The sequence below is a fragment of the Sinohyriopsis cumingii genome, chromosome 1 (genome assembly GCF_028554795.1).
Source record: "Sinohyriopsis cumingii isolate HCF-2022 chromosome 1, ASM2855479v2, whole genome shotgun sequence".
NCBI lineage: Eukaryota > Metazoa > Mollusca > Bivalvia > Unionida > Unionidae > Sinohyriopsis > Sinohyriopsis cumingii.
Window position 1 is genome coordinate 171,851,199 of NC_142961.1, and position 27,325 is coordinate 171,878,523.

The 27,325-nt window shown below is 36.1% G+C and overlaps 1 protein-coding gene across 1 annotated transcript; it reads left to right on the top strand.

Annotated features, from left to right (window-relative positions):
* The first annotated feature begins 1,012 nt into the window (after nt 1–1,012).
* On the top strand, nt 1,013–22,016 carry LOC149808384 (uncharacterized). The gene is made up of 4 exons (XM_089976492.1): nt 1,013–1,235; nt 14,098–14,233; nt 16,165–16,291; nt 20,777–22,016. The coding sequence occupies exons 2-4, from the start codon at nt 14,098–14,100 to the stop codon at nt 20,931–20,933; spliced, it is 420 nt and encodes a 139-aa protein (XP_089832618.1). The 5' UTR covers nt 1,013–1,235; the 3' UTR covers nt 20,934–22,016.
* The last annotated feature ends 5,309 nt before the right edge of the window (nt 22,017–27,325 follow it).

Below are 27,325 nucleotides of genomic sequence, written 5' to 3' on the forward strand. Positions count from 1 at the left end.
TAAAATGAGCGAGTGGCCGAGTGGTCTAAAGCGCTCTCCGTTACGGATCACTGCCATCTCACCTCTGTCTGCGTGGGTTCGAGTCTAGGATTCAGCCAATGTGGGCATGTGAGAAAGCTTGCCAGTAGCTTCTCGTGGGTCGGTGGTTCTTCCCGGGGTTTTCCCGGGTTCTTCCTCCACCATTAATACTGGCCGCCATGCATAGCCTATCGTGTGCTGAAATATGGCGTTAAACCCAACAACATTAAAATGAGAATTTGTATTGAGAACTAATATGTACGTCACTAAACATTGACGCAATGTATTTTCCGTTAGTTCGTACGTCCGCGTTTCGATTTCTCTGACTTAATATGTCCGCAATAGTAATTGCACTTTAGATCACAATTTAAAGACTATTTCCGACGGAAGAGCAAAACTATCTTTTCCAATGTTTAAAGAGTTTAAGTTAAATTTGTTATCATATCGATAAATCAGATTTATATTATTTTAGCTAATTAAAAGAAATCTAGTCTTTTATTGCATTTTTATGTATATTTTTTTCGGTAAATTGTTATAAACATTGTAAAGCAATGTTTCATTTTCATTAAGGAAAACAATATCAGAAAATTAAAAGTCATATTATAAAACAAATAATGAATTTTTATTTCGGTTGTTGCATGTTGCATGGATTTAGCATCCTCAGAAAACTGATGTCAGCTCGGCCTGCTGCCTTAAAAATATTTTTGGGGGTTGGGGGCTTTCTGGGAGGATTACATACTTGTATCAACCTCAGCAAACGTCAGTAATTGCATGTTATCATGCTAATTTTGATAAGGATCGTAAAGAGTGACGTTTTCTCTGAGAGCATGGAAACGATGTTGATCAGAACAACTGTGACGACAATGGGTTTGGTGGTAACTGTAGTGACAATGAGGACGATGATAAAAACGACGACGATGTAGTAGTATTAGTATCAAAAGATCCGCGTGTAGTATTTATTCAGACATTAGAACATTCCACTATGTAAATTAGTTGCCACGTGCTTGTATGGTGCACTTTGAATTCCTACTCATCATCATCATATATGTTGGGTACTTATCGCTCCACTGCATCAAGCGCATTTTTCCTGTAACTTCAGCACGTCAGACTTGTATAATATCAAGACCTTTCGGTTTCCAGTTGACTCGAGTATTACACAAGGACAGCTGTGTCGAGCAGGAGTCACCCAGTAACATTTGCAAAGAAATAGTATCACAGTAAGTCTTTTGAAGTATATTATTGATTTGTCACTACCTGAAACTGATTTTTATGAGTATCCGGCATCCACTGGCACGATGTTTGGTAAACCTTTTAATCATACTTGTCATGTCTTATGCACTAGAAAAATGCACGAATAGCCATGTAAGTCGTCACACAAATGTAATTCGTGCACGTTTGTCCTTGCCTGCTACATATACACTGTAGTTCTTAGCTAATTGACTTCTACCAGCGCTCAACTTCTGGTTATAAATTTGTAAATTTTAAAATGTCTGGTCGTGGGAAAAGTCTGGGAACATCGGGGAGCAACAGAAGGGGAAAGAACATATCAGGTTATCAAGTGTCATGCGAAATGAAGGATTGATTATTAAAAGTTGCTGATTCTTTAAAACTTTTTACAGTCGGTAAAATCGTGAACTTTAAGAAATATTTTGTTATTTAAGTTTGAGTTATAAATATTTTATTTCAAGTTTTATTGATTTGTCACTACCTGAAACTGATTTTTATGAGTGTCCGGCATCCATTGGCACGATGTTTGGCAAACCTTTTAACCATATTTGTCATGTCTTGTGCACTAGAAAAAATGCACGAATAGCCGTGTAAGTCGTCACACAAATGTAATTCTTGCACGTTTGTGCCTGATACATATACACTGTAGCTCTTAGTTAATTGACTTCTACCAGCGCTCAACTATTTTATTTCAAGTTTTACCTAATTATTAAAAGTATGAATAAATTTTAATACGTGTATTTTACGATTCCATTTCACATCATTATTTTCAATTACATGATACGTTCATTTACAGGGTATTTTTTTTAATTTAATGAAGACGATTAATTATGGCAATTCGGGTACTAGTCTAATTTACATTTCGCACAAAAGTCTTTAAATTCTATATATAAAGTGATGAAAGGTCACACTATTTAGTATATCTTATAAAAATAATAATAATAATAATAATAATTAATAAATAAATAAATAAATAATAATTCAAGCAAATATGTTCAGTAATTTGAAAATATAGGGTTATATAAAAGACGTATTATAAAAGGGTAATATTATAATTCTATTTCGCATAAAACTTCCATTTCGCTCCATTTCGTTAAAGAATCTATTCATTTCTGTCTAACCTGTACTTCCCTAAGACTCATTAAGTTCATATCAATAGCATGTCTGTACAAGATAACGTGTGAAGCATCAATCACCAGCAACAAAGTGTTGAATTGACTAAATATCGCTTACAAAAGCATTTAGTAGGGAGAATATATTTCTTTAAAGTAACAATAAATCGTGCAATTAAAATTGTGACTATACATCATTAAAAGTATTTTAACTATGACGATTGCCTTTTTATACATGTATGACAACTAATTTTATGCCAAAGCCATTTTCTAAAGCTTTTGTATTTCGCTTTAGGTTGCTTTCTACAGTGTACTTTGCATAGAGGTTGCTCTTTAAAGAATAAAATTAGCCAGGGGTTCCTCACTCGTTGTCCTAGATATTACAAAAGACATGATCTGGCTTGGGCTTTGCTAAGTTTTAATTCCCTTTATATTAGAGCCTAAATGATGGATGTAATTTGGGTTATACATTATACAATTTGACTTCAGATTTGCCCCTATCAAAAACACCGCTAACTCCGCCTGGTTTTTGTCACTTTCCGAACATCAAATGTAAATTCTGATGTATTGTCCATTTTATATATGTTGTCATTCATTCATTGCACTTCTAGAATCTAGTAATGGCTGCTCTGCAAAAATTCGTTTTCCCGATTTTAATAACTGCTGAAAGCTAGCAGCCATCTCGAGCAGCCATGTGTGCTTAGATCATGCAAAATTTCCACAAATACAACATTCAAAGAAATTTCATCCACAGATCCACAGTATATGATAGAAGCATATATATATATATATATATATATATATATATATATATATATATATATATATATATATATATATATATATACCAAGTCTCTTTATTATTGGTGTTTCAACTGTAAACAACTTCCTTATACCTAGCAAGGTCAGAAGTACGTAATATCTGTGTAGTGTCATTGTAAAGACCACATAATGTATTAAAAGTGTACGATTGAATTTTTATTGTATAGCTGAAAAAATATTTTGTGCACATTTAAACAGTCCTTTTGAATAATTCTCGTCTATTTCTTTAACAGAGCAGTATTCATTAGTAACAAAGTCCCACACAACCCCAGCCCCCCCCCCTTCCACCGACTGATTAAATATTAACTATTTTATCAATGTACATTCCATTTTCGCAACATAGCAACTCATAGAATGCTAAATAGACATGAATATAAAACTTAACACAACTATTCCAAAGATCTCACTAATAAATTTCAGTTTTAACTGTAATGAATCAAATCGGGTTTACACAGGTTAAAGGTCAAAGGGTGAACAGTAAGCTAATTCTAATAAACCTAGTGTATGGAAGCAAGCGAATTTGCTTGGTCATCATTTTTCCATCATTTTATTGAAATGAATGAAAAGATACATTTTTACAACATTCTTTCACTTAATGAAACTTTTTAATTTATGTTTACATCACTCTGTATTCTAAGGCTTCTGATTTCCCAATAATTAAGGTCATTGTACACTCCACATCATTCATTCATCCTCAGTGCATATTGTAAAAATGAAAGAAAATTAGGCATACTGAGCTTTCTTTCAAACATAACATTTATTGCAATGTACCATTGTAACGGAGAAAATCATACATAACATTTATAGTAATGTACCACTTTGACGAAGAAAATCATACATAACATTTATAGTAATGTACCATTTTAAGAGAAAATCATACATGATTATATGAAAAAGGTATATTATATAAGGTATTGCACACATATTCATGTTTGTTTGAAGTTGGTGCACTACAGTTTCGTACTTTGCATGGAGTTTACAAAGAAAATAATTCCCCAGGTTTTCCTCGCTGGTCGTAGCTATTTAAAAATAAATTGTGCAGCTTAGGTTTCTTGAAAGAACTTGCATTTCCTTTATTTTGGTGAATGATGGATGTAATTTGGGTTATATATAATTTCCTTTATTTCGGTGTATGATTGACGGATGTAATTTGGATTATATAACATACAGCTTGGCCTTACTTCAGATGTACACCTATCAAAATACTGCGATTTTCGCCTGGTCATCTTCATCTCCTGGACTTCAAAGATAAATTGTCAAACAAACATTCTATAATGGTTTGTAATTCTTATATGACCGCTTCGGTGGCCTAAGTGGTTCGAGCGTCCGCCTCGGATGCAGGAGGTTTTGGGTTCGAACCCTAGCTAGGTCATACCAAAGACTCTTTTTTAAAAAAAACTCGTACTAACAGCTGCTTCGCTAGGCGCTCAGCATTAAGTGTTGGACTGGTTGACTTGGTGTCAGGATAATGTGACTGGGTAGGACATGATACTACATGTGTGCAGCATGATGGCCCGTGCTAAACATCACCATAAGCTGCCACACAGACATCGTAGCGATATGACTGAAATTAAGTCATGTACTGACCTCAAATTATTGAGCCAATCAACGACTAGTATGTATTGATTTCTCTTCAGCTCAAACGTACCCTTAGGATCACGTAATTTTTTCGTGACCTTCAAAGGCGTGGTGAACGAAATAGTTGCTGACTTGACCGCGGCAATCAACCTTTGGGTAAAGTACATACATGTACTCTTCTTATTACAGCCGCAGACTAAAAGAATTAAAAAATGTATTTAACCATAACGATTTAAATAAAACTATATTATAAATTAATATATAATACAGATCCGTAACAATATATTTTCTCTCACTCTCACACACATTAAATGATCATTTGTTTTTCCCATGTACATTTTAGCCGATTGATTTATTTATAAGGTAGGTTATTTTTATTTTAGCACTGTCATTGACTAGATTGGCATTGGATGAGAAAACCATCCAAAGAGTCCAAGTAACCTAGGCTATTTAAATATTTTAAAGTTCAAGAATATTTCTTTGTAAGATTATGTGGATGACCAGTTTGAATGAACTCCCAATTTTATTTTTTATTTTTTCTTCATAAAATTTTCCAAACCACTGTGTTAATAATGGGCCTAGTTTGAAAATGGTAGAGAAATCCCTGGTCTTCAATCAAAGCCTCTCTTGCCAAAATAAACAGAAGAAAAAAATCATATGTTACAATAAAAATTAGAAAAAACCTTCAAACGACTTCGGATCATAAACCGCTTAATACAGAAATTATCAAAGTATAAAGACTTCAAACATCTGTATCAATCACACCGATCTGCCATGAAATTTGGCTGCATTTACTACCTACTGTTATGTACCAAAAACAAGAAAACTTTAAATAAAGCAACCTGGCTGAAGGCCACTAAAGTGTCTACAAAGTATATCAATTCGCCTCCAAATATACTAAAATTGGACAAAAGCTACTGCTATCTTTTTTTTAAAGAAAAATCTTTACATTACAATGACTCCAAAACTGCTGTAAAGAATTTGAGAATACGTGACAGAAAGCATACCGGTAAGAAGACCCTTCAAATTTGTACAATAGATGCCATACCGCCATTTAAACTCCTCCTCCTCCTCGAACAACCGGTAATAGGAATTTGAAGCAAAATTTGATAGAGTGCATTGTGGGAACGGAATGCTGTACATCTAATGCAGAACAGTAAAATATGGCAGCCGCTTCTAAGACAGAACAATCTTTAAGCGATATTAACTCCAAAACCATTGAGAATAAATTGTTCCTATTTGACATTAACCATTGTGGTAGCAAGACCTTTACATTTGTTCTAAATGATTCCGGCCCACTATCAAATATGGCTGTCCTTATTGGCCATGACAACAAATCATTTTCTCCAAAACCGTTGAAAGAGAGAAAGCATTCTGGCGCGAAGATCTTTCAAATATGTACGAATGATATTGATCTATCCAATCGGAACATAGCTCTGATAATTTCAGTCAGAGTGAGAAATAACCTCTGGTGTGTTTGTAGTAACACAATTAATTTATGGATTTGGTGATTTGCCTAAGGCAGATACACGATCTACGTTGCGACAGAAAAGACCGACAGTATTGTAAGAGTGACTTTGTCTATTTCGCAGCATTATATGCCTTGTGAACCAAAGCAGTTCCGAATATAGTTCTCAGTGGTGGTGAAACACATCTGAGGTTTCTCTCTTAATTTGACAGAAAAACCGATGATATACCCATTCCGATCTACTATTAAAATTGACTGCCGTTGTTAACAATGATTTTTTAAAATAGAAATCTAAGGACTTCATCGACAAAACTACTGGATAGAATTGGACTAAACGTGACAGAACGCATCCATCTAAAGATCTTTAAAGCAATTAGAAGTGTTGCCGATCTACCTTTAGATATGTCAACCATTAGGAACATTTCAACGAGTTCTTCTCTGACCCGTTCATCAGAATTTGAATCAATGTTACTGGAAACAATCCGACTTAAAGAGTTTTAGTATTGTACATATGGTACAGATCCGCCAATAAATATGGCTGCCATTAATAAAACAGAAATATATTGAAACCACTTTCTCTCCAAAGCAATGAATAGGATTTGACCAAATGTAACAGAAAACATCGTGCCATAAAGACATCTTAAGCATATACAACTTATGCCGATCCACCATCAAATATGACTGCCGTTACTAAAATGAGACAAATCTTCAACGTCGTCTTTTCCTCCAAACTGCAGCTCAGAATTTGACCAAACTAGATGGAAAGCTATGTTACGAAGAGCTTCTTAAGTTCAACAAATGATTACGCTGAGATACCATAAAATATGGCCACTGATACTAAAAATAGTCACTTAAACGATTTTTCTCAACATCCGCTAAACTGAATTTAATCAATTTTCACGGAGAGAGGTTTATATCATAAACAGGCTTCTCATACAAATGATTATGATCCACCACTACGTGTACCGAAAAATTAGTTAGACATGCTTATGGGAAGAATGAGTTAGACATGCTTATGGTGAAAAAGAGTTAGACATGCTTATGGTGAAAAATGAGTTAGATATGCTTATGGGAAAAATGAGCTAGACATGCTTATGGGAAAAGAGATAGACATACTTATCGGAAAAATGAGTTAGACATGCTTATGGGGAAAGAGTTAGACATGCTTATTGGGGGGAAAGAGTTAGCCATGTTTATTGGGGGGAAAGAGTTAGCCATGTTTATTGGGGGGAAAGAGTTAGCCATGCTTATGGGAAAAACGAGTTAGGCATGCTAAGGGGAAACTGATCGATTTGTAACTCTTGTTTTAATTGATATGTTTGCTTATTCTAATGAAGTTACAAATCAACGCTTACATTTATGAGTTGTATTTGTTACTATTTATTGAACAGTCTAAGTGTATGCGTTTGATTTTAACAGTCTAAGTGCATGCGTTTGATTTCAGCAGTCTAAGTGCATGCGTTTGATTTCAACAGTCTAAGTGCATGCCTTTGATTTCAACAGTCTAAGTGCATGCGTTTGATTTCAACAGTCTAAATGCATTCATTTAATTGCGACTTCTTACGATGTGTAGTTGGTCCAATACGAATGCAATGCTGATCTGAGATCAAATATGGCTGCCACAATGGTAAGCTTGGAAATCGTGTTATCACTACTTCTTCTGAATTTTTGTTGTTGTTCAGTTTAATTATAGTGGCGTGCGCACAATTGTGCATGTGCCACTTTTTTTCTGACTGCACCACAGCCTGCTAGTTGTTCCTGGGGAAGGGAATGGTGCCACCTCCCCCAGGCTTTTATGGATTCAAGGAACCCTGATAGTTTGGCCTCAATCTGTGGGTCCATAAAGGTCCCTTGCAGTTGAATGGTTGGCTGTCATTAGTGGGAAGGAGAGTTCGGGAACGGTCCTGTTTGCTCTACATCGCTGGTTTCTTGTTGCATATGCCTTTCTTTTTTTTTTCTTCTTTTTTTTGTCGATTTCACTGGTCAACAGTGAAATCATTACTGACTTGAAAAGGCCCTAATCTGTAGTATTTTGGTGTGCCGAACACGAATATAACCGTGAAAAATTTGTATTGGCTCTCGTTTTGAAGATATTCATATACCTCATTTTCTATGTTTCACTGTGTAAATTTCTCCAGTAGGACTGCAGCAACATCCGGAATAATGATGTAACATTGCATAATACCATCATGCTCACATCATCCACAGTTGATTGCATCATTTTCTGATGCAATGCAATACTAATGCCATGCGGCTGCTGAAGTAAGTTGACGTCAGCAGTGTACTATACATGTGTAGGCCTATTATACTAATGCCAGGTGGCTGCTGAAGCTGACGTAAGCAGTGTACTATATAAAGCCCAATCAGATAGGTTCAGCATTTAAAATATTTTAGACGTTGTGCGAGACAGTTCAAGCTACTGTTACATAAAACTTATTATTTTTTTTTATCCATTTACGTACAATAAAGAACAGTAATGCCTCGAAAGTGTGTTAATACCGCGGACAATTTTTGCTATATTTGTGGGGAAGTGACATTTGCCAACCAGAAGAAAAGTATCAATTCTCAAGTGAAGAAGGCATATCATCTTTACTTCGGATGCAAGGTTGGTGACCAAGACAAGCCTTGGGCTCCGCATATATGCTGTGCTACATGTACAACACAGCTTTCACAGTGGTTGAATTGCAAAAGGTCATCAATGCCGTTTGCAGTCCCAATGGTGTGGAGAGAGCCAAGCAACCACCTAAATGACTGTTACTTCTGCTTGGTTCCTCCTCTTTCCGGCGGAATAACGAAGCGAAAGAAGTCGAGAATAGTCTACCCAAACATTCCGTCTGCATTGAGACCAGTTCCACATGGTGAGGGACTTCCTATTCCAGAACCTCCAGCAGAATATTCTCTTGATTCATCTGACGAAGACAAAGGTGAGTCGACCTGTTCTTCTCCTGGTCCATCAGCATGCAGTGATCCAGATTTTCACTGTGGTGCATCATCAACCCCACACAGAATAACACAGGAAGAACTAAATGACCTGATTCGTGATTTGGACTTATCAAAGAACAAGGCAGAATTGCTAGGATCAAGACTCCAACAATGGAATCTTCTAGAAGAAGATGTCACAATTACTGCATATCGAATGCGCCACCAGCAATTGGAGCCTTTCTTCAGAAAGGAAAGTAATCTGATATTCTGTTCCGATATTGAGGGCCTCATGAATGCTTTAAAAATCACTCATGACCCACAAGAATGGAGACTATTTGTGGACTCTTCGAAACTGAGTCTCAAGGCTGTGCTTTTGCACAATGGAAACATTCTTCCATCTATTCCAGTAGCGTATGCTGTCCACATGAAAGAGACATACGATAACTTAAGGCAGCTACTGAATTCCATTGAGTATAACAAGTACAGCTGGCACCTCTGTGGTGATTTGAAGGTAGTTGCCCTTTTAATGGGACTGCAGCAAGAATATACAAAATACATGTGTTTCTTATGCGAGTGGGACAGCCGAGCAAGGGAAATGCACTACATGAGGAAGGAATGGACTCACAGGCAGAATGTAGCCATTGGAGAGAAGAATATCCAACACCCAGCTCTGGTTGAGGCTCAGAAAATCTTGCTACCACCCCTTCACATCAAACTAGGTTTGATGAAGAACTTCGTGAAAGCCATTGACCGGACTTTGCCAGCATTCCGATACCTGCATGAAAAATTCCCTCGACTCAGCGAAGCAAAGATTAAAGAGGGAGTTTTTGTGGGTCCTCAGATTCGAGAGCTTTTCAAAGATGACCGGTTCAACAACTTGCTGGAAGGTGACGCGAAACAAGCATGGAATGCTTTTCGCCTAGTTTCTACAAACTTCCTCGGAAATGTTAGGGCAGAAAACTATAAGGAACTAGTAGAAGACATGTTGATGAAGTATAAGAAACTTGGCTGCAATATGTCTCTAAAGATTCACTTCCTTCATTCCCATTTGGATTTCTTTCCTAGCAACTGTGGTATTGTTAGTGATGAACACGGCGAACGTTTTCATCAAGATATCGCAACAATGGAACAAAGATACCAGGGAAAATGGTCCACTACAATGCTGGCTGACTACTGCTGGACACTCCTCAGAGATGCTCCCGAACAGCTGTACAAGAGACAGGCGAAGAAATCTAAGATGTAGTCAATGACTTGATTTTTTATAGGTAGGCTATTACAGTTGACCTTTTACTATTGGAATGCATTTCGTTATGTAAACATTAATTTCTTGCAGATTACAAAAAAACTAGAGCCAATTTTGCAATTTGACTGTCATATTCGTGTTCAGCACATAAAAATTGATAAGAATTGACTAATTTTATTTCAGTAACATGACTTTTGTAAAAATTTGTTGTCCAGTGTTTTTGTTCTTCTTCAAAATGTTCTAAAAAGGGGGGATGTTCTATGCTGTTTATAGAGGAGAGGTTCTTAGTAGAAATCATGTATGAAGAGAGATTTTCAAGGTTATTATGGTATTACTAGTCGAGGTGTTTAGGGTGTGCTTCCTACGTTATGTTATTTATAAGTTTTTAGATATTGCCTCTTTAAGTTATTTATTTATTAATGTTTTTAGAGACTGAATGTTATTTATACTTTATTTAGTAAGAGACCGGAGTCCTAGCCGATTACACGGTTCGTTAAGGGCATCTAGGACCGGAGTCCTAGCTGATTACTCGGTTCGTTAAGGACATCTAGGACATCCGATTTTACGGTTTCCTTAGTTTTTGATAGGTGCTTCGTAAGTGAATTATTTATTAATATTTTTGTAAAGTTGAATGATATGTTATGGGTTTTTATGTGGTGGCTTCTAAATTTATTTAGCTAGTTACTGGGTCTTTTGGTTTTGTGGGGATAGTAATTATATTTTGTTCCTAAGTCCTGCTGAGTCTATGAATTTATTGATATTTTTATATGCTGATTGTTTATTTTTATTAGTCCATAAGTAACTCTGGGTATGTGTGTGGTGATCCAATCTCATTTTGGTTTTTGATAAATATTTTCCGAGCGGGTTGATATTTTGGGCATATATTGAATACGTGGTGTAGATCTTCGGTGGTGTGGCAGTTAAAGCAGTTAATGGTTGCTGGTTTGGGCCCTATAAACCTTCCAAAACTGCTTGCTAGTTTAGTTTTTCTAGTTATTATCCTGTTTATGGTTTTCTGTTCTAAATAGGTACCCTTAGGTAGATGTATGAATGGTAATATCATCATTGGATTTTCACTAGGTGACTACTTATGTTGTATTGACCTTGCATTAAAATGGCGCTGATCTAACGTCCAATATGTGGCCATCGTTAACATAATGCTTTCGCTATTCTTCTTAAAGGGAATGTCGATTTCATTAGAAGAGTTTATATGGTATCTAACCAGTGGCGTCGCTAGGGGGTTGTGGACCGCACCCGGTGACACCATCTCAGAGGGGTGACACCAAAATGAAAAATTGCAAATTTTACAGAGCACACACTGCTCGGTCTAGTTGGATTTCAGTCTGGAGAGGTGACACCATGAGTTTACCGCACTGGGTGACACCAACCCTAGCGACGCCGCTGTATCTAACTGGTCCTAAATGACAATGACTAACCCTCAATATGGCCACCATGGCGGTTTTCTTGAAAATACTTTTATCTCTACTGCCGTCTGGATGGCTATATCGTGTAAAATTGACCAATTTTTATATTCTACCTCATTCACTTACAACCTGGCCTATTGTATATAGGATATGATTTTTCTCGGACATTCTGACATTTCTCACTGCACTGGTAGAATTTCAAAGGTCTGTGCTCCGTTGTTTTATGTTAGAATAATACCAGTAAATGTGCCTTTTGTTTTAAAGAGTTCTTAATACATGGTGTCGATAAAATTTACCATGGTGACTGCTGATTCTTCCTTACCACATGTGTGTGTATCCGCTGCCTACGTGTGCCTTGCCTCCGCAGCGACTGATAAATCCGCCTGTAAACAAACATTGCTATCCAACAGAGCTCATATATACGTTTGTTGGTTATGTCCCCTAGTCTTCAGTGACGAATATATATTAAGTTACAAAATATCTTGTGTATCAATAATGATTGGGAGTGGGGTGAAAAGACATTTAGCCAAACCAATGATGGCTCTTGCTGTAAAAGATATCATATGCTAAATATGGCTTCGAAGCACGGGGATTGGCTCCAATTTTGCCCAACGTAATAGTTAGTACATGTGGTTTTGACAGTGGACGCTATGGCTTTTGCTAGCGATTGGAAATCGTAACTTTCAGAACTATCAACGGACGAAATTGATTATATTGATTTAGAATGTGAATTACCGTCTTTGTCCAGTCAGTCACACAGTTTGATTAAATCAGATGATGACGACATTGCAGCGTGGATACGAAAGCAAGCTAGTTGCAGTAATGATCTCGTCAATTACGAGGTGTCGTGGCCATTAAAGTAACAGAGTATTTAAAAAGGGATCGCATTTGAATAATAGTGACTTGTACTTTAAAGCAAAGATAACGCAAGGGACCTTTTGTTTTACATTTGATATGATGACCAATTGTCAGTAACATATTGCGTGTGGTTTCAGATATAAATAATGCATTTCTGAGAAGCAATATGGGGTTTTGTTTTAGAACGTTAAGTTCTTCATCCTCTTTGGGTGCAACAGCGTGGAAAAAAACTTGATACATGCTCCCATTATATGAGCGCAAGAACAATATATATATATATATATATATATATATATATATATATATATATATATATATATATATATATATATATATATATATATATATATATATATATATATACACTGGAACTACGTGCCTTTACACGTAATTACATCTCGAATGTTCTGGAAAGTTGACCCTCATCCGAGAATTTGTTTTGAGTTTCGAGCAGATTATTGTTCGTGAATAATGCAGAAATGTAGACCTTACAACACCACAAAGGATACAGTATACGTCATCGCCTTCCATCTTGGATTCTGCGTCGGGACTCGAACTTGAATTCATTTGAACATTTAAGTATTAGGGCTTCTAAATTTAATTTGTGGATTATTCTTGAATTATTTTTGGATTTGATTCTTAAAACCGTAAGTTCTTATAATTTTTTTTCATTTTTACAGTATTTTTCCAGGAAAATAAATTAAATTTTTCAAAGCTTGTTGTTTTCCCTCCTTCTTGTGTTACTGTTTATTTTGAGCCTAAACACGTAACATAAGACCTGGATAGGCAAAACTTTTAAAGCCCAACACAGAAGATGGCCTAAATTGTTTGCAAGACAGAAAACATCAGGAAAAACAAGATATTGGAAACTTTACAAAGAAACCAAAGCAAAATCTTAACGCATAGAACGACAGGCCTACTGTATACATATATCAGTCCTTACACAAGAAGACAAAAGTGCTTTACCGAGATCGTTATCCACCAATGCCTGACATCCAAGTTAGTGAAGAAAGCGTATAATACTTGTTGTGGAAAATCAACACGCATAATGCCATGAGACCGGACATGATTTCTGCAAGTATCCTGAAAGATATAGCAGAAGAATGTGCACCATACTTGAGTTTTATTTACCAGAAGGACCTCTCAACAGGTTATGTCCCTGATGTGTGGAAAACGATAAATATTACGGCTCTCTTCAAAAATGAATCGAGGCCAGCAATTATAGGCCTGTCTCCCTTAACATATCTGCTGTGAAATGCTTGTGTTCATCATAGTCAGCAACATGTGTCATCTGGATCATTTCAGCATCCAAACAGGCTGCCAGTAGATCACCTTCCGAAATTATTGCTTCTATGTACTTGTCCGGACGTAACACCTGCTATTCACTGTAATAACCCTATCTTGTTGTAATGCTATCTTTTGCAGATGTCCGATGAAATTGTGACGGATGAATGCATAGACACCTTCCACGAATTGCTTTTAAAATGCAAGTGGCAGTTCATCATATATCGATTCTCAGATGACCAACAAAGCATAATAGTCGAAGAAAAAGGGCCGCGGGGTAAGCCCTTATTACATGTTACAATACTGGTGGCGCACATAAATTGTAAATGTCTTTCAACTTCTTTCCAAATTAAAGCAGCTTTTCTTCTACTTGTAATATTCGTTTTATCACAGACTTTTTCTTACTGTAGTTGATGTTAACCAAAAACAGCACTCGTTGACCTTTCGAAACGAATTCATTGCAAGAAAGTACCAAGCATTCATGATGCTTTCATTTTCGATAGTTACGCTTTACTTTTCTTGTTTCGGCCAGGTTTAAATAATTTTAGACCTCCATACCAACGTTATCCTAAAATAACTTAGCAAAAAGCATATCGCTATCTTTCAAAAGACCATTCTTCTGTCTATTTCATAATTTGAATCAAATCTTAATAATTTTCTTGCGTTATTCTTATATATACAACGTACACGTTTCCTTTGTACCGAGCGCGCGCGCGTGTGTGTGTGTGTGTGTGTGTGTGTGTGTGTGTGTGTGACGCAGACTAGTTTTTCTGCACGTAGGTTTCCCTCACCAATATTGACACAATATGCATAATGAATTTAACCAACCGACGAAAACAATATACTTGAACGCTTACGATTGGAAGAGCGGCTATTGTCACAGAACATTCTGTTCAAAATAGTATTATTTCTGGACACAGCGGGATAATACCCATGTGTTTTCCTGACTCGTGATATGTCGGCCTATTGTGTGCATGTCTAGAAATGATGTAATATTTATGCACTGGACTATGAAATGGAATACATTACTTTAGACTATTTCCGTCAGCATGTCAGCCAAGGTACTAGGTAAGGTTTATCGTTCGTTTCAGAAAATTCAGCGTAACAATGCCATTCTATGGCACGAGATATTAAGCAAACTAAACCGATTTTTCAAAATAAAATTAGAAGTTCAACATTTTATGAAATTATTTATCTATTAAGTTGCAGAGAAACAACAAAGAATTAGATGTGATGTGTTTACAAAATATCGTCTCTGGAAAAAAAAAAGCTGACCAACAATTCAGAACTGACCATATGCCCGGGAATTTCTTGACAATCTGGCTTCAGCTGATAAGTGACCGCACGGTGGCTTAGTGGTTAGTGCGTCCACCTCGGAAGCGGGAGGTCGTGGGTTCGAACCCCGGCCAAGTCATACCAAAGACTTACAAAAATGGTACTAACAGCTGCCTCGCTAGGCGCTCAGCATTAAGAGGATAATGTTAGGACTGGTCGGCCTGGTGTCAGGATAATGTGACTGGGTGGGACATCATGCTACATGTCTGCGGCATGATGCCCCAGTGCTAGACATTACTACAAACTGCCACATTGCAGACATCGTAGCAATACAACTGAAACATTGTTAAAGCTACGTTAAAAATCCTAATTAATCACTCAGCTGATAAGTTGGTAAACAATAAAAATGGAGTGGGACAACTTGCAAAACTAGAAACTTGGATTAAGATGCAATATTAGTCTAAGTTAAATAATGTGTTTGTATGATTCTAAAAGATAAATGTTAAATAGGTTTTAATGAATGGGAGCGTATAAAGATCCTGGATCACAAGAGAGTGGTGGGTTTTCGTACTGACAATTAGAAGGAACGTTTTCATGAACATTCAGAATAGAAACGTGGGATATTTTTACACTAAATGACTATTACGTAACTAAATTAAAGGATGATCGCTCTTTCGTGATGCAATTTAGATTTTCGACCCAAAACAACAACCAAAATATCGTATCGTTCCACAGAATAGAACGCACAGAATCTGCCCACACGGTGTATGTGTGTGTGTGTGTGTGTGTGTGTGTGTGTGTGTGTGTGTGTATATATATATATATATATATATATATATATATATATATATATATATATATGTAATGAGATTAATAACCATTGAAAAAATGTAGAGACATGATAGAGGTGTTGTTTATTTACTTCTTTTTCAGGGATGTCATATGACACATTCTTAACAAAGTTACGAAAACCAAAGAAAGAAAATGAATGTCGTTATGCAGTGTTTGACGTCGATTATGTTGAAAGCACGGAAATGTCGCACCTTGTGTTTATCGGATGGTAAGAAAAATATTTGACATCCGTTTAGTTGATCGACATTGACTGACACATGTGGGTGTGTGGCCTAGGTCCTTATTCTGCCCTCAGATTCAGCTTCTAATTTTAAGAATGATCTTCCAGATCATGAAATGTTTGAAACAAGATAATATCAAATGATTTCCGCCAGAGACGCATCACGTCACATTACCAGTTTCATCAGTTTCAGGTCCAACGAAGTTGAATTTTAGGTGCTATCATATTTTAATTAGACAAACTTGGCATTCCTTGGACAATGTACATGATGTTTATCTGTTAATATGAATCACAATACTAACAAATATGAACACTTTTCTCCGCATATTATTGTAGTATGAAATACCACCTTCTATCCAGGTGAAGATAATAAAGCAAATATCAAAGCCAAACATTCCTTCTCGATTGTGGAATACTTTCTCTGATGCTTATTTAAGTTCTTAGAAAAATAACACACTAGATCTACACCATTTGTGTCATCTTGAATCAATAATGCTCCAGCCCTAACGTCACTTGCACCAACATACATAGTAAATGATTGACTGACATTTGAGCTGAAAGAACTGGTGAACTTTTAAGTATGACATTTAACTTATCAAAAGCCTCTTGATAGTTTTAGACCATTTTATTAATGAACGAATTGGTCAGGGGTTCGGCAGTTATGGAAAAGTTGGAGAACAATTTCCGATAGTATCCTGCCATATCAAAAATCACATCGGTTGCTTTTTCTGAGAGCTACACTGAATTCAGAGATAGCCTTGACCTTAACATTTATAGGTTGAACTTGTCCATGTCTCACGATATGTCCTAGACATGTAATGCTTACGTAGCGGTAAGGATTTGTGATCAATCTTGTCAGAAACTTCATTCACAGAAGTTGTGCCAGGCTGAGATTGGAAGTGTTTGTATTAGACTTAGTTATCAGAAGACTGGTTAGTGGAAGACCTGCTGATAAAAGGAACTTTGAGATAAGGAATACTCTTAAGCTGTACGAGCAGCATTTTCTAAAGTTTCAACTTTAAGCACATCAAGATAAGTCATGACGTCACTTTGGACCCAATTCTTGATTTCTTCAACTAATATTGGTTGTCTTAGATTTTCGTAATCTTTACCAACGTTCTTGGGTAAGTACCACCTATCAAATAACTCCTCTTTTTCTCTTGCAAATTTGACACGAGTATATCCACTTTATCTTTATAGTACTTAAACTTTTTCGTAAATATGCATTGGGTACCAACTCATAACCCTTCACGATACGTTCCTTAACCAGATCAGAATCAGCACTTTGATGTACTGACGGGGAAGTGTAGATGTCACGAGCTTTGCCAAAATTTGCACTTTATAATTAGATTCCAATTCTTCCTCGCCACTTAAAATTTTCAGCATTCTTTTTCAAAATGAGGAAAGCATTTCTTGTTTTCCTTAAAAGGGGGTAACTTCAAAACCTAAATTTGTGTGTAAAGTGGGGACATGCATTTCATTTGTCTGATCTAACATCTTTAATCTAATTGAATTCCCTTCATGTTTCTCTAAATCTGCATTTCTCTTTCTTCCTTTTCCCTTTGCATTTTTATTTGCATTATCCTACCAACTCTCTTTTCTCTTTCCTCATACTGCAACAGCAATTGCATTTGTCCCTCTCTGTCCTCTTTTTCTGATTGCACTTGTCTCCTTTCTCTTTTTGCTTTGCATTTGTTTCTTATCTTTCTCTTTCTGAAGCTGAAGCTTTCTTAACTCTATTTCTATTTGTTTTAATTTAAGTTCTTTAATTTTATGTCAGAGCCAGAAAGAGACTCTCCAATCAAAACAAAACCACCTTTATCCACACAAAAATCTTTTATACCAATTACTGGACCAAATAAATTTATTTCTTAGTTAAAGAAACCATTGCCTCGGAAAGATCATGTTGCCTAGCAAGCTGAAGTAATGCATCCTCTTACAAGGATTCTAACCTTTCATGGATAGGATTCAGAATAATGTTCTCCACTTTAGATTTGATTTTGAAAGCTTCTTTGTTTCACTATCAGTTTCACAAATATGCAAAGAATACCTGGGACTTAGAAAATTCCAAAGCAAATGATTTTCAGATTTCAAAAACAAAGTTTTCTGAAATATGTCAGATAAATTCGTATCCCAAGGAGGATTTCCCCCCCAATTTTATATTACGAATCTATGGTCCTAAACAAAGTAACAGAAAAGAACCAAAGCAACAAGTCTTGTAAAATTAAACAAATAATTTATTCCTTTATAATACAAAGCGAAAATGTAAAAACATGTAAAAGAAATAACTTTAATGTATTGTGAATTAGATCCCAAATAATCCTAGATTTTTTTACACAAGTCCTAATTAATAAAGTTCTAAATAAAATTTAGTGATATTCTAAATAGATCAAAAGCTGAGAGTTGATATGCCTGTGATGACCTGTAAAGTGGAGATGTGTCAAATTTTTTTTGTTGAATCCCTATCAAATAATCCAAGAAGATATCATTAATTGAACTCCACTATAATTCAAAGTCTTTCCGTCCAAGAATATTATAATTGAGCACTTTGTATTTCCAGAGAAGAACACTTTAAATAATTCAAAATCAGAATCTGATTAGAACAATACAAATGATTTCTACCCAGATGTTATCGTAGGAATAAATAACTTTTGAAGCTAACATTTTATTCTCCTCTACCTGATATGGGACATAATTAGTATTTTCTAATACCTAGTTAAAAATTTCATTCTAGATGATTCCAAATGTTCACAAGATAAAATCTTATTTATAATCTGAAGGTCTGTTACTACCATTATAATAATGAACATGGTAAACACAATGAACTTTACTGAGACCAAGATAAATATGTATACTTCTGTTGACAATGATCGTGATATTAAACCCATGCTCGTATAGAAAATATTAGCTATGTATTAGTTGTTTAGAGTATAAAAAGGAATCAATAATTTTAGTCCGATACACAATGAACTTTATTTTGGGCAAGGTCTGCTAAAAAATAAAAAAATTAATAACCATTAGGATATGATGAACTAAAACACTAACAAACAAACAGTGCAAATTAAATATACATAACAGTATCTAAAAACTATCAGCGGCTGATTTTATTTCATCCAATCTTACACTATGATATTTAGAAAACTCTCAACAGATGCTTTTTGACTTCATCCAAGTTTACACCATGAAGTCGAGGAATCTAGAAAACTGTTAGTAGCTTTGCCTTAACATGACTGACATCCAAAGTTCTGTGAATATGCATTTTTACTATTAAATGTCAAAGAGCACTTTAACAAAAGTTAAATATATTCTAATTTAAGATTCTGAAAGTTACAGTAAGAATTTTATAATATCATTCGCCTGGACTGTTTCTGCGACATTGTCACTAATTTCAGAGTTGCTATTAACAGGCGATTGTTAACCAGTTCTTCCCATTAAAACCTCTGCTCTGAGTGCAATCAATTTGTTTTCTTGTCATGAATGATAATTGTCTTAGGAATAGGAAGTCTTTTTATTCACAGTCATACGAGGTTTATACATTGGCCTTACATGTTGATTATTTTGCTCGTCAGCGATGACATGTATTCAATGCAGAAGGAGTTTATAAGGTTATACGGTCATTCAGTGTTGAAGGGCTTCGTGACATCAATGATGGTACAAGGTCATTCAGTGTAGAACGACTTTGTAAAGATCAAAAAATATATATCCTACCTTCCATTTTAATGCAGTCTTTACAGAGGCGTAGCTGGGGGGGGGGGGGGGCAGGGGGGTACATATGTCCCTGGGCGCCAAGGTACAGGGGCGCCAAAATGAGGCTTACAACGTTACATTATAATAAGTAAACAAGGGTAATATTCAAAAATGTGATTAAACGGGGAGGGGGCTGGGGCGCCAATTTTATAGTCCGTCCCCGGGCGCAAAATATCATAGCTACGCCTCTGAGTCTTTATGTTATTATTTTTCTTCAGAGCGAGTTTATCTTCAAATCATGTTAGAGTACAATCTCTAGAAAACAATTTTATTGTCATTTAATTTAATTTTATGATTGGCCGCATAAATACTTAAGTTATTTTTAGAAACTGATCATAATGCTTTGTAAGCAGTGGCTAATCCATGACTTTATGCATGTTAATGAAAATTCAAATCAATATTGGTAGTCTGTAACGTTGCACTTGTCTTTCTCTCATAGGCGCATGATTCGATATGTGCTGTTGAATAGGTCTGCAGTACATGAATTCTTTCCTATATTGCCAATGTACGAGGAACTAAGAAATGTCAGCAATAAATTGGTTGGACTATTGTATGCCAATTAACTATCTTGTCCCAGAAATACATATCATACATATCATAATCTTGTTTCAATCGAGCATTTATCAAGCAGTAATCATTGTACATAGTATGGAAAACATAGTTAGAATTCAAAGAATTTGGCGTCCAAAGATGTTTTCAAAAGTACACGATGTACTTTCTTTTCAGGATCCCGGAAGAAGCTTCGAAGGAGCAGAAGACGCTATACTCTAGCAATTTGGAAACCCTCGAGAGGAGCTTGGTAGGAGTGCAAGTATGCATTGTGTGTCATCGCTACAACGAACTGAGTTACGCGAGAATTGTTGAGAAAATAAAGGGCAAATAGCGATCAGTTGTGTTATGAAACTACGTGTACTTATTATCTAATTATTGCTCATATTTTCAATACCGTATCTATTCCTTGTACTGTTTTTGTTTGCTGTTCGAATGGATCATCCTTTGAAATCTTTGAGCCTGGTTGCGGAACGAAGGTTTAAATAATCTAGGTTTGGAATTGCTTCAAAGTTGAGTAGTATATTAACAGGGTTTCTTCGGCAATTTTGGTACTAACTTATAAAATTATTGCTAAAATGTTCAGTTAAATATATTCTGTTGTTATGTAAGTACAAACTATGTTCAGGGGCATTTAGATATCAGGTACAAGATGAGATCTCGGCTTAAATATGATTAGTCATCCCCTTTAGCTGAATACGATTGTGACGTTGATCATTTTTCACCCTAACTTGGAGTAATCTATCAGTTACAATTTCGAGAAAGTTCAGAATAATATGTACTTTTCCAAAAGATAATATTCTCAAGATTACGTTCCATCGTTTTGTACCTATGTTTGTTACACTTTATATGGATTTTATATTACTTTTAATAGATTGTTAAGAAACTTGTGACCAAGTTGATTCGGTTATAAAAGGGTAGGTACTCTACCGCCAACAAATTTACAAATCTTCAAAAAAGCACTTGATCTGAAAATACCGTGGCAAAAGTTGATTAGCATTTTCAATACTTACAACTGCAATTGATGCAAAAAAAAAAAAAAAAAAAAAATAGATACGATACACAGTATTTTAGTATGCACTAAATTCATCAAACCGGAATACAATGACCGCTGAGAAATGTTAGCTATTTATTTTACAGCTGTTTTCAATAACTTTACTAATGTTGTATCAAACATAGATATTCCGGGTATGATAACCGAAACGTTAGTTACTTTATTTTAAATTGGAATTTACACAAATTTTCATGATCAGTAAAGGTAATTAGTCATTTGAGCTATGTTGGTCATGTGACCTATTTTGGTAATGAGACTTATGTACAGTAAAAGGGAAGACACGTGTAACAAGTATTTGAGTATTGTAGATGGATACACATAACATGTAATTTAGTGGATAAATAAAATGTTTCGCTTTTTCAACGGAAATTTTCTCTTATTACTCCTTGTGTAAAACCCGTGTTACCAAATATGAAAATTCTGCAATTTGCATGTCCCCGTTCCACACTAGTATCATCAAGTGTATAAAAGTTACAAAATTTGTTTAATCGCTTAATTTGTCCTACAGTTTGATAACCGTTTATTCATCTTAGCTGATTATTATGATGGTCGGGGTTCAGTAGCAATATTAATAAAGTGTCCAGTATGGCGAACCAATAATAATGTGCCAGGAACAACAGAAGGTTCTCAAAAGCTTTTACACATACGATGCAGGTGTCTTAGGTTGCCAGGGATGAAATTCATCTTGAACGATTGAAAAATCTTTCCAGCGGGTACTTAACGATCTTTGCCATTTGTGTTTAAGATAACACTCTTCAGCAACTTAACGATCATAGCATGTTGCGTCAGCCGGGTGGGCGTGTCAATATCGATTATGATTCTGTGTCGCTTGTTGATGAATATGTGTGAAAAAGGCGTTAACCAACTCTCACATACACTTAAATATAATCTACGCAAGGGCTAGATATAAATAGAGCGTGGAAAGCACCCTAATGTACCAATACTAACTCGAGGCTAACTTGTGATCATCACATTAGCACGCGGAAACGCCCAGTCGATGGAAACTACGTTACCGCAAGGCATAAAAACAGACTGATTCTACAAACGAAGTGGAATTTCCCGACAAATTCACCGCTATAAAATGTTGTCAGTTATATCAAGCGAACATTATACATATTCCCTATTGAGTGCGGGTTAAATTTTAGGATCCTTATCAGTGGATGTAAATGCTTATTTGGGTCTGGGTGTATCACATTGAATTCCGCAATGAAGAACCTGTTGTACCTAATGTTTCCCATGTATTTTGTTGTTGTTGTTGTTGTTGTTGTGGGGTTTAACGCCATTTTTCAGCACGATAGGCTATACATGGCGGCCAGTATTAATGGTGGAGGAAGAACCCGGAAAACCCCGGAAAGAACCACCGACCCACGAGAAGCTACTGGCAGGCTTTCTCACATGCCCACATTGGCTGAATCTTAGACTCGAACCGCCGCAGACAGAGGTGAGATGGCAGTGATCCGTAACGAAGAGCGCTTTAGACCACTCGGCCACTCGGGGCCCCCCCCCCCATGTATTTTGTATTGTACTTTTAGTAACAGTATTTTTTTGACAACTTACAATTTTCTAGGAAACAAACTTTTGACCCCCATCCTGGTTCTGGGTTTCTGTCTTCTCTTTTATCTAATGTTACTTACTTGGGAAATTACTCGTTCTTGTATTTAACATACGAGGCAGAATGGGTATTATTGTTGTGTTCCATATTTTATTGGGGTGAAATTCAATATTCAAATTATTATTCACTGGAAATGAAAAGTGCTCATCTATAATATGCTAAGACTGGAACATTAATTTGTAATTAAAGTGATTTCATACAAGTACAATTTTTGGATTATATTGTTGTGATACATCAAAAGACTGTTAGCACATGACTACCTGACAGGACACGAGCACATCAACATATTCGAGACTAGAGGCACAGAAACTCACTCATTGTTGGAATTTAATGCCACTAGAATTCAGATGGAATTTTAAACATTTGGATTTGGGTTGCTCCGATGACCTAAGTGGTTAGAGCGGAGGCAGGAGGTTGTGGGTCCGAACCCTTGCCGAATCATACCAATGACTTATAAAAATGGTACTAGCAACTGCCTCTCATGACGCTCAGCATGAATAGGTTAGTGTTAACACTGGTCGGCCTGTTGTCAGGAAAATGCGACTGGGTGGGACATGACTAGGCATCACTATAAACGGTCAGATCGCAGACATCGTCGCCATATGACTAAAATGTTAAAGCTGCGTGAAAAATCTAAAAGAACACAAACACGCATTTGGACTTGTGACAAATCTTGTAAGACAGTATGGGATTTAATTCGTATTACTGTAAGTTCTTTTTAAATTTTCACTTTGTATTATAGGGAAATAAATTATTTGTTCAAGCTTACAAAACTTGATGGTCTTCGTTCCTTTTATTTATAGTTTAAGACGATACAGTCGTAACACTATTCAAAAATTCTCTCCGCGGTAGAAAGTAGTCTCAACACAGTCGCTAAGCTGTACTCAGTGACCATTGAGGATAAAGCAATTACCACAATAGAATCGAGACATTGCTGACCGAAAAGGAATAATTCCAACGAATCGCACAATACTGAACTCAAAATAGATGGCTGACTTACATTCAGTAAAATCCTAGTAAACAAGTAGTATCATTAATGACGGTGTACGAGGCCACGCTTACCTATGAAGGTTCCCCAACCCGTTAACTCGTGACGCAACTGAGAAGCGAAGCTTCCACGCAGAATCGCGCAGGCTACAATCGCAGATGCACACGTGTAGAAATATCACTAGTGTGGAAAGGTCATGGGAAATCTAGAAGGGATTCAGGGTTAGAAGTCATGACAGGTAAACGTGGCCTTGTATCCCCACTGTAATACAACTATTTTAATGCCTTTATAAATGCGACAAAAATATACGTGATGAGTCATGAATTGATATGTACTCTTTTCGGAATTTGGAACGGATAGATGAAGAGTCTTTTTTATCTTTATTCTTTTTGTTCGTGGTGTGGGGTCTAAATGGATATTTGTACTTCAACAGCCAATACTATTCCGATTAAACATGTTAGCATTTGTTCTTCCACGACAAATACTATTCACATTCAACAGGCTATTATTTGTACTTCCACGACAGTTACTATTCCGACTCAACAGGCTATTATTTGTACTTCCACGGCAATTACTATTCCGGTTCAACAGGCTAGCATGATCTTTCAGAGGCATTTGATTCTTTCGGATGTAGTCTTCTTCGTAATCATTCTGTGATCAAAATATTTGTCCAGATTTGTAGAGTATTTGCTTGTTGAACTTCTTCATGTAAATGTATAGATTTGTTTATAATCAAATTTGATCGAAATGTGTCAACCTTTAAGACAGATACTGATAATCAAATTTGATCGAAATTTGTCTATCCTTTAGACAGCTAAATCGCTCATACATTATTTTGACAATCGTCTTTGAATGGTATCTATTTCACGTTCGCTTCGGGTTAAACCTGGCTTCTTCTGAAGTTTGTTTTTGCGTCATTGAAAAAAATGGCCTTGGAGAAGAAAAAACTTAAAAATCAGAACTTGCTTCTGTCTAAAAACAAGACTTGCAAGGCCACGTTAATGCTTATATTTGCCATCCCTTGTAGCTGTAACTTTATTAGGGAGAGAGAGGTAAGGTCATAAAATCTCTTTGTAGACGTGTGATTGGCGTGAGTAAAATGGATGCTAATAGCCCTCATTTATTTCCACCAACCTCGGAGCAGCATCACAGACATGTAATCGTAAGTTTTATTTTTTCCTGTACAGTTAGGAAATAAATGAAAACAAAATCTGCATGCAACCTAATTATTGTTGTTGTTAAAAAATAATGGTGTTGCCATTGCAAGTATCTATATGTTTAAGATATACAACATACAGCAAATGCTTATCAGTGGAAACGTAAGTTTCAGTGCAAGTGATTTCAATCCCATTACTTTATCAGATGCATAGCCTGTATTCAAGGAGGTCCCATATTGACGTCCAGTTCATTTTCACTTCTGACGAGTGTTTTATGCAGTAGTTGTGCAAATTCAAAAGTGACTCTTGTAAATTTTGGAAGCTGCCAACGGAAATCTGATCGCTTGCCGAAATATCTACAAAACTTTTAGATTAGTCCAAAAATTCATTAATGTGTTTTGAAAGAGTAAGAAAAAAAATCGGGGTGAACGTTTGAATATCCAGGCACGAAAGCCCCCCCCCCGGGCGGAAAATGAATGGTCGGTCTTTATAGAGACGGTAAGCGTGTTTTTTCAAAGGAATTCAATGTGGATAGACCTTGATACAACAGAGATATAACGTTAACTCCAGTCATGCTAATTTCGAGTTTGCAATCTTGCAATGTCAAGAAAACGACATGGATTACAAATACATTGGTTTAAATGTTGATCTAAAGTACATTTGTCTAAATTATCTGCTTCATTTGTCATTCGTTTAGATTAATACTAGATCTTTGGGGACGGGTCGATTAACTGGCTTATCTGTATGAAGTATGAAGTGAAAAAATTCAAAATAAGGATGCACAATTCTCTCGGTTCGTACTTCAATAAACGTAAAAAACTAACGGCCAATCCCTGTTAAACAGTTCACAGTTGCACGATTGCTGTTGTTTGTTGGTTCATTTTAAAAAATCTTTGAATCACATAAAATCACAGATTGATGTCAGCATCATTACGTTCAACTGCTGTACAACAGGGCCAGAAATAACAGCTGTGTGACAAGACCTCTAACTCTTGAGACGCTGTAATATTAGTCTAAGGGAATTGTTTCCCTCCATGATACCCACATTCCCTGTCTTCTGAACACTTTTCTGTCCCCGAGAAGGCGTGTCGCTGTCATATTGCGTCCTAGCATCAGGGTCTAGATCACCTATAAAGATTTTTTTAAGTGTTCCATCTCACTTTCCTTTCCGCTCTGTAACGCTAAAGCTGTAAGAGATCAACGGCTGAAACTTGGTATACTTAGATATGATCACCAGAATGTGCATCATGTTCACTTTTGGGATCCTATCTACAAAGACATGATCACAAGTCAATATTTCAATTTTTTTTCTTCATAACTCAAAAACTGACCTTGAGGTACCGGGATGAACCTTGGTATACTTGTGATTCTCAACGGTACAGCATGTAACCTACCACATTCAAGGTTGTATCTTCAAGGTCAAGGTTACTTATCCATTATCGCCCACTTTCGTGTAATCCCATGATAAACATGTATATATTATACTAGAACAAAAGTGTACAAGAGAGGATCTTCTAGGACAAATGTGTAAAAGATACGGTCCTCTAGGACAAATGTGTATAAGACTTGATCATCTAGGACAAATGTGTATAAGACTTGATCTAGGACAAATGTGTACAGGACATGATCCTCTAGGACAAATGTAAACAAGATACGATCATATAGGACAGATGTGTACAAGACATGATCCTGTAGGTCAAATGTGTACAAGATACGACCCTCTTAGGACAAATGTGTACAAGATACGATCTTCTATGACATATATGTACAAGACATGATCCTCTAGGACAAAGATGTACAAGATACGATCCTCAAAGGACGTATGTGCACAAGCCATAATCTTCGAGGACAAATGTATACTTGATCCTCGGTTTTTTCTTCTTATGTGGATTACAATCCTAGTCTTCTTTTCTAT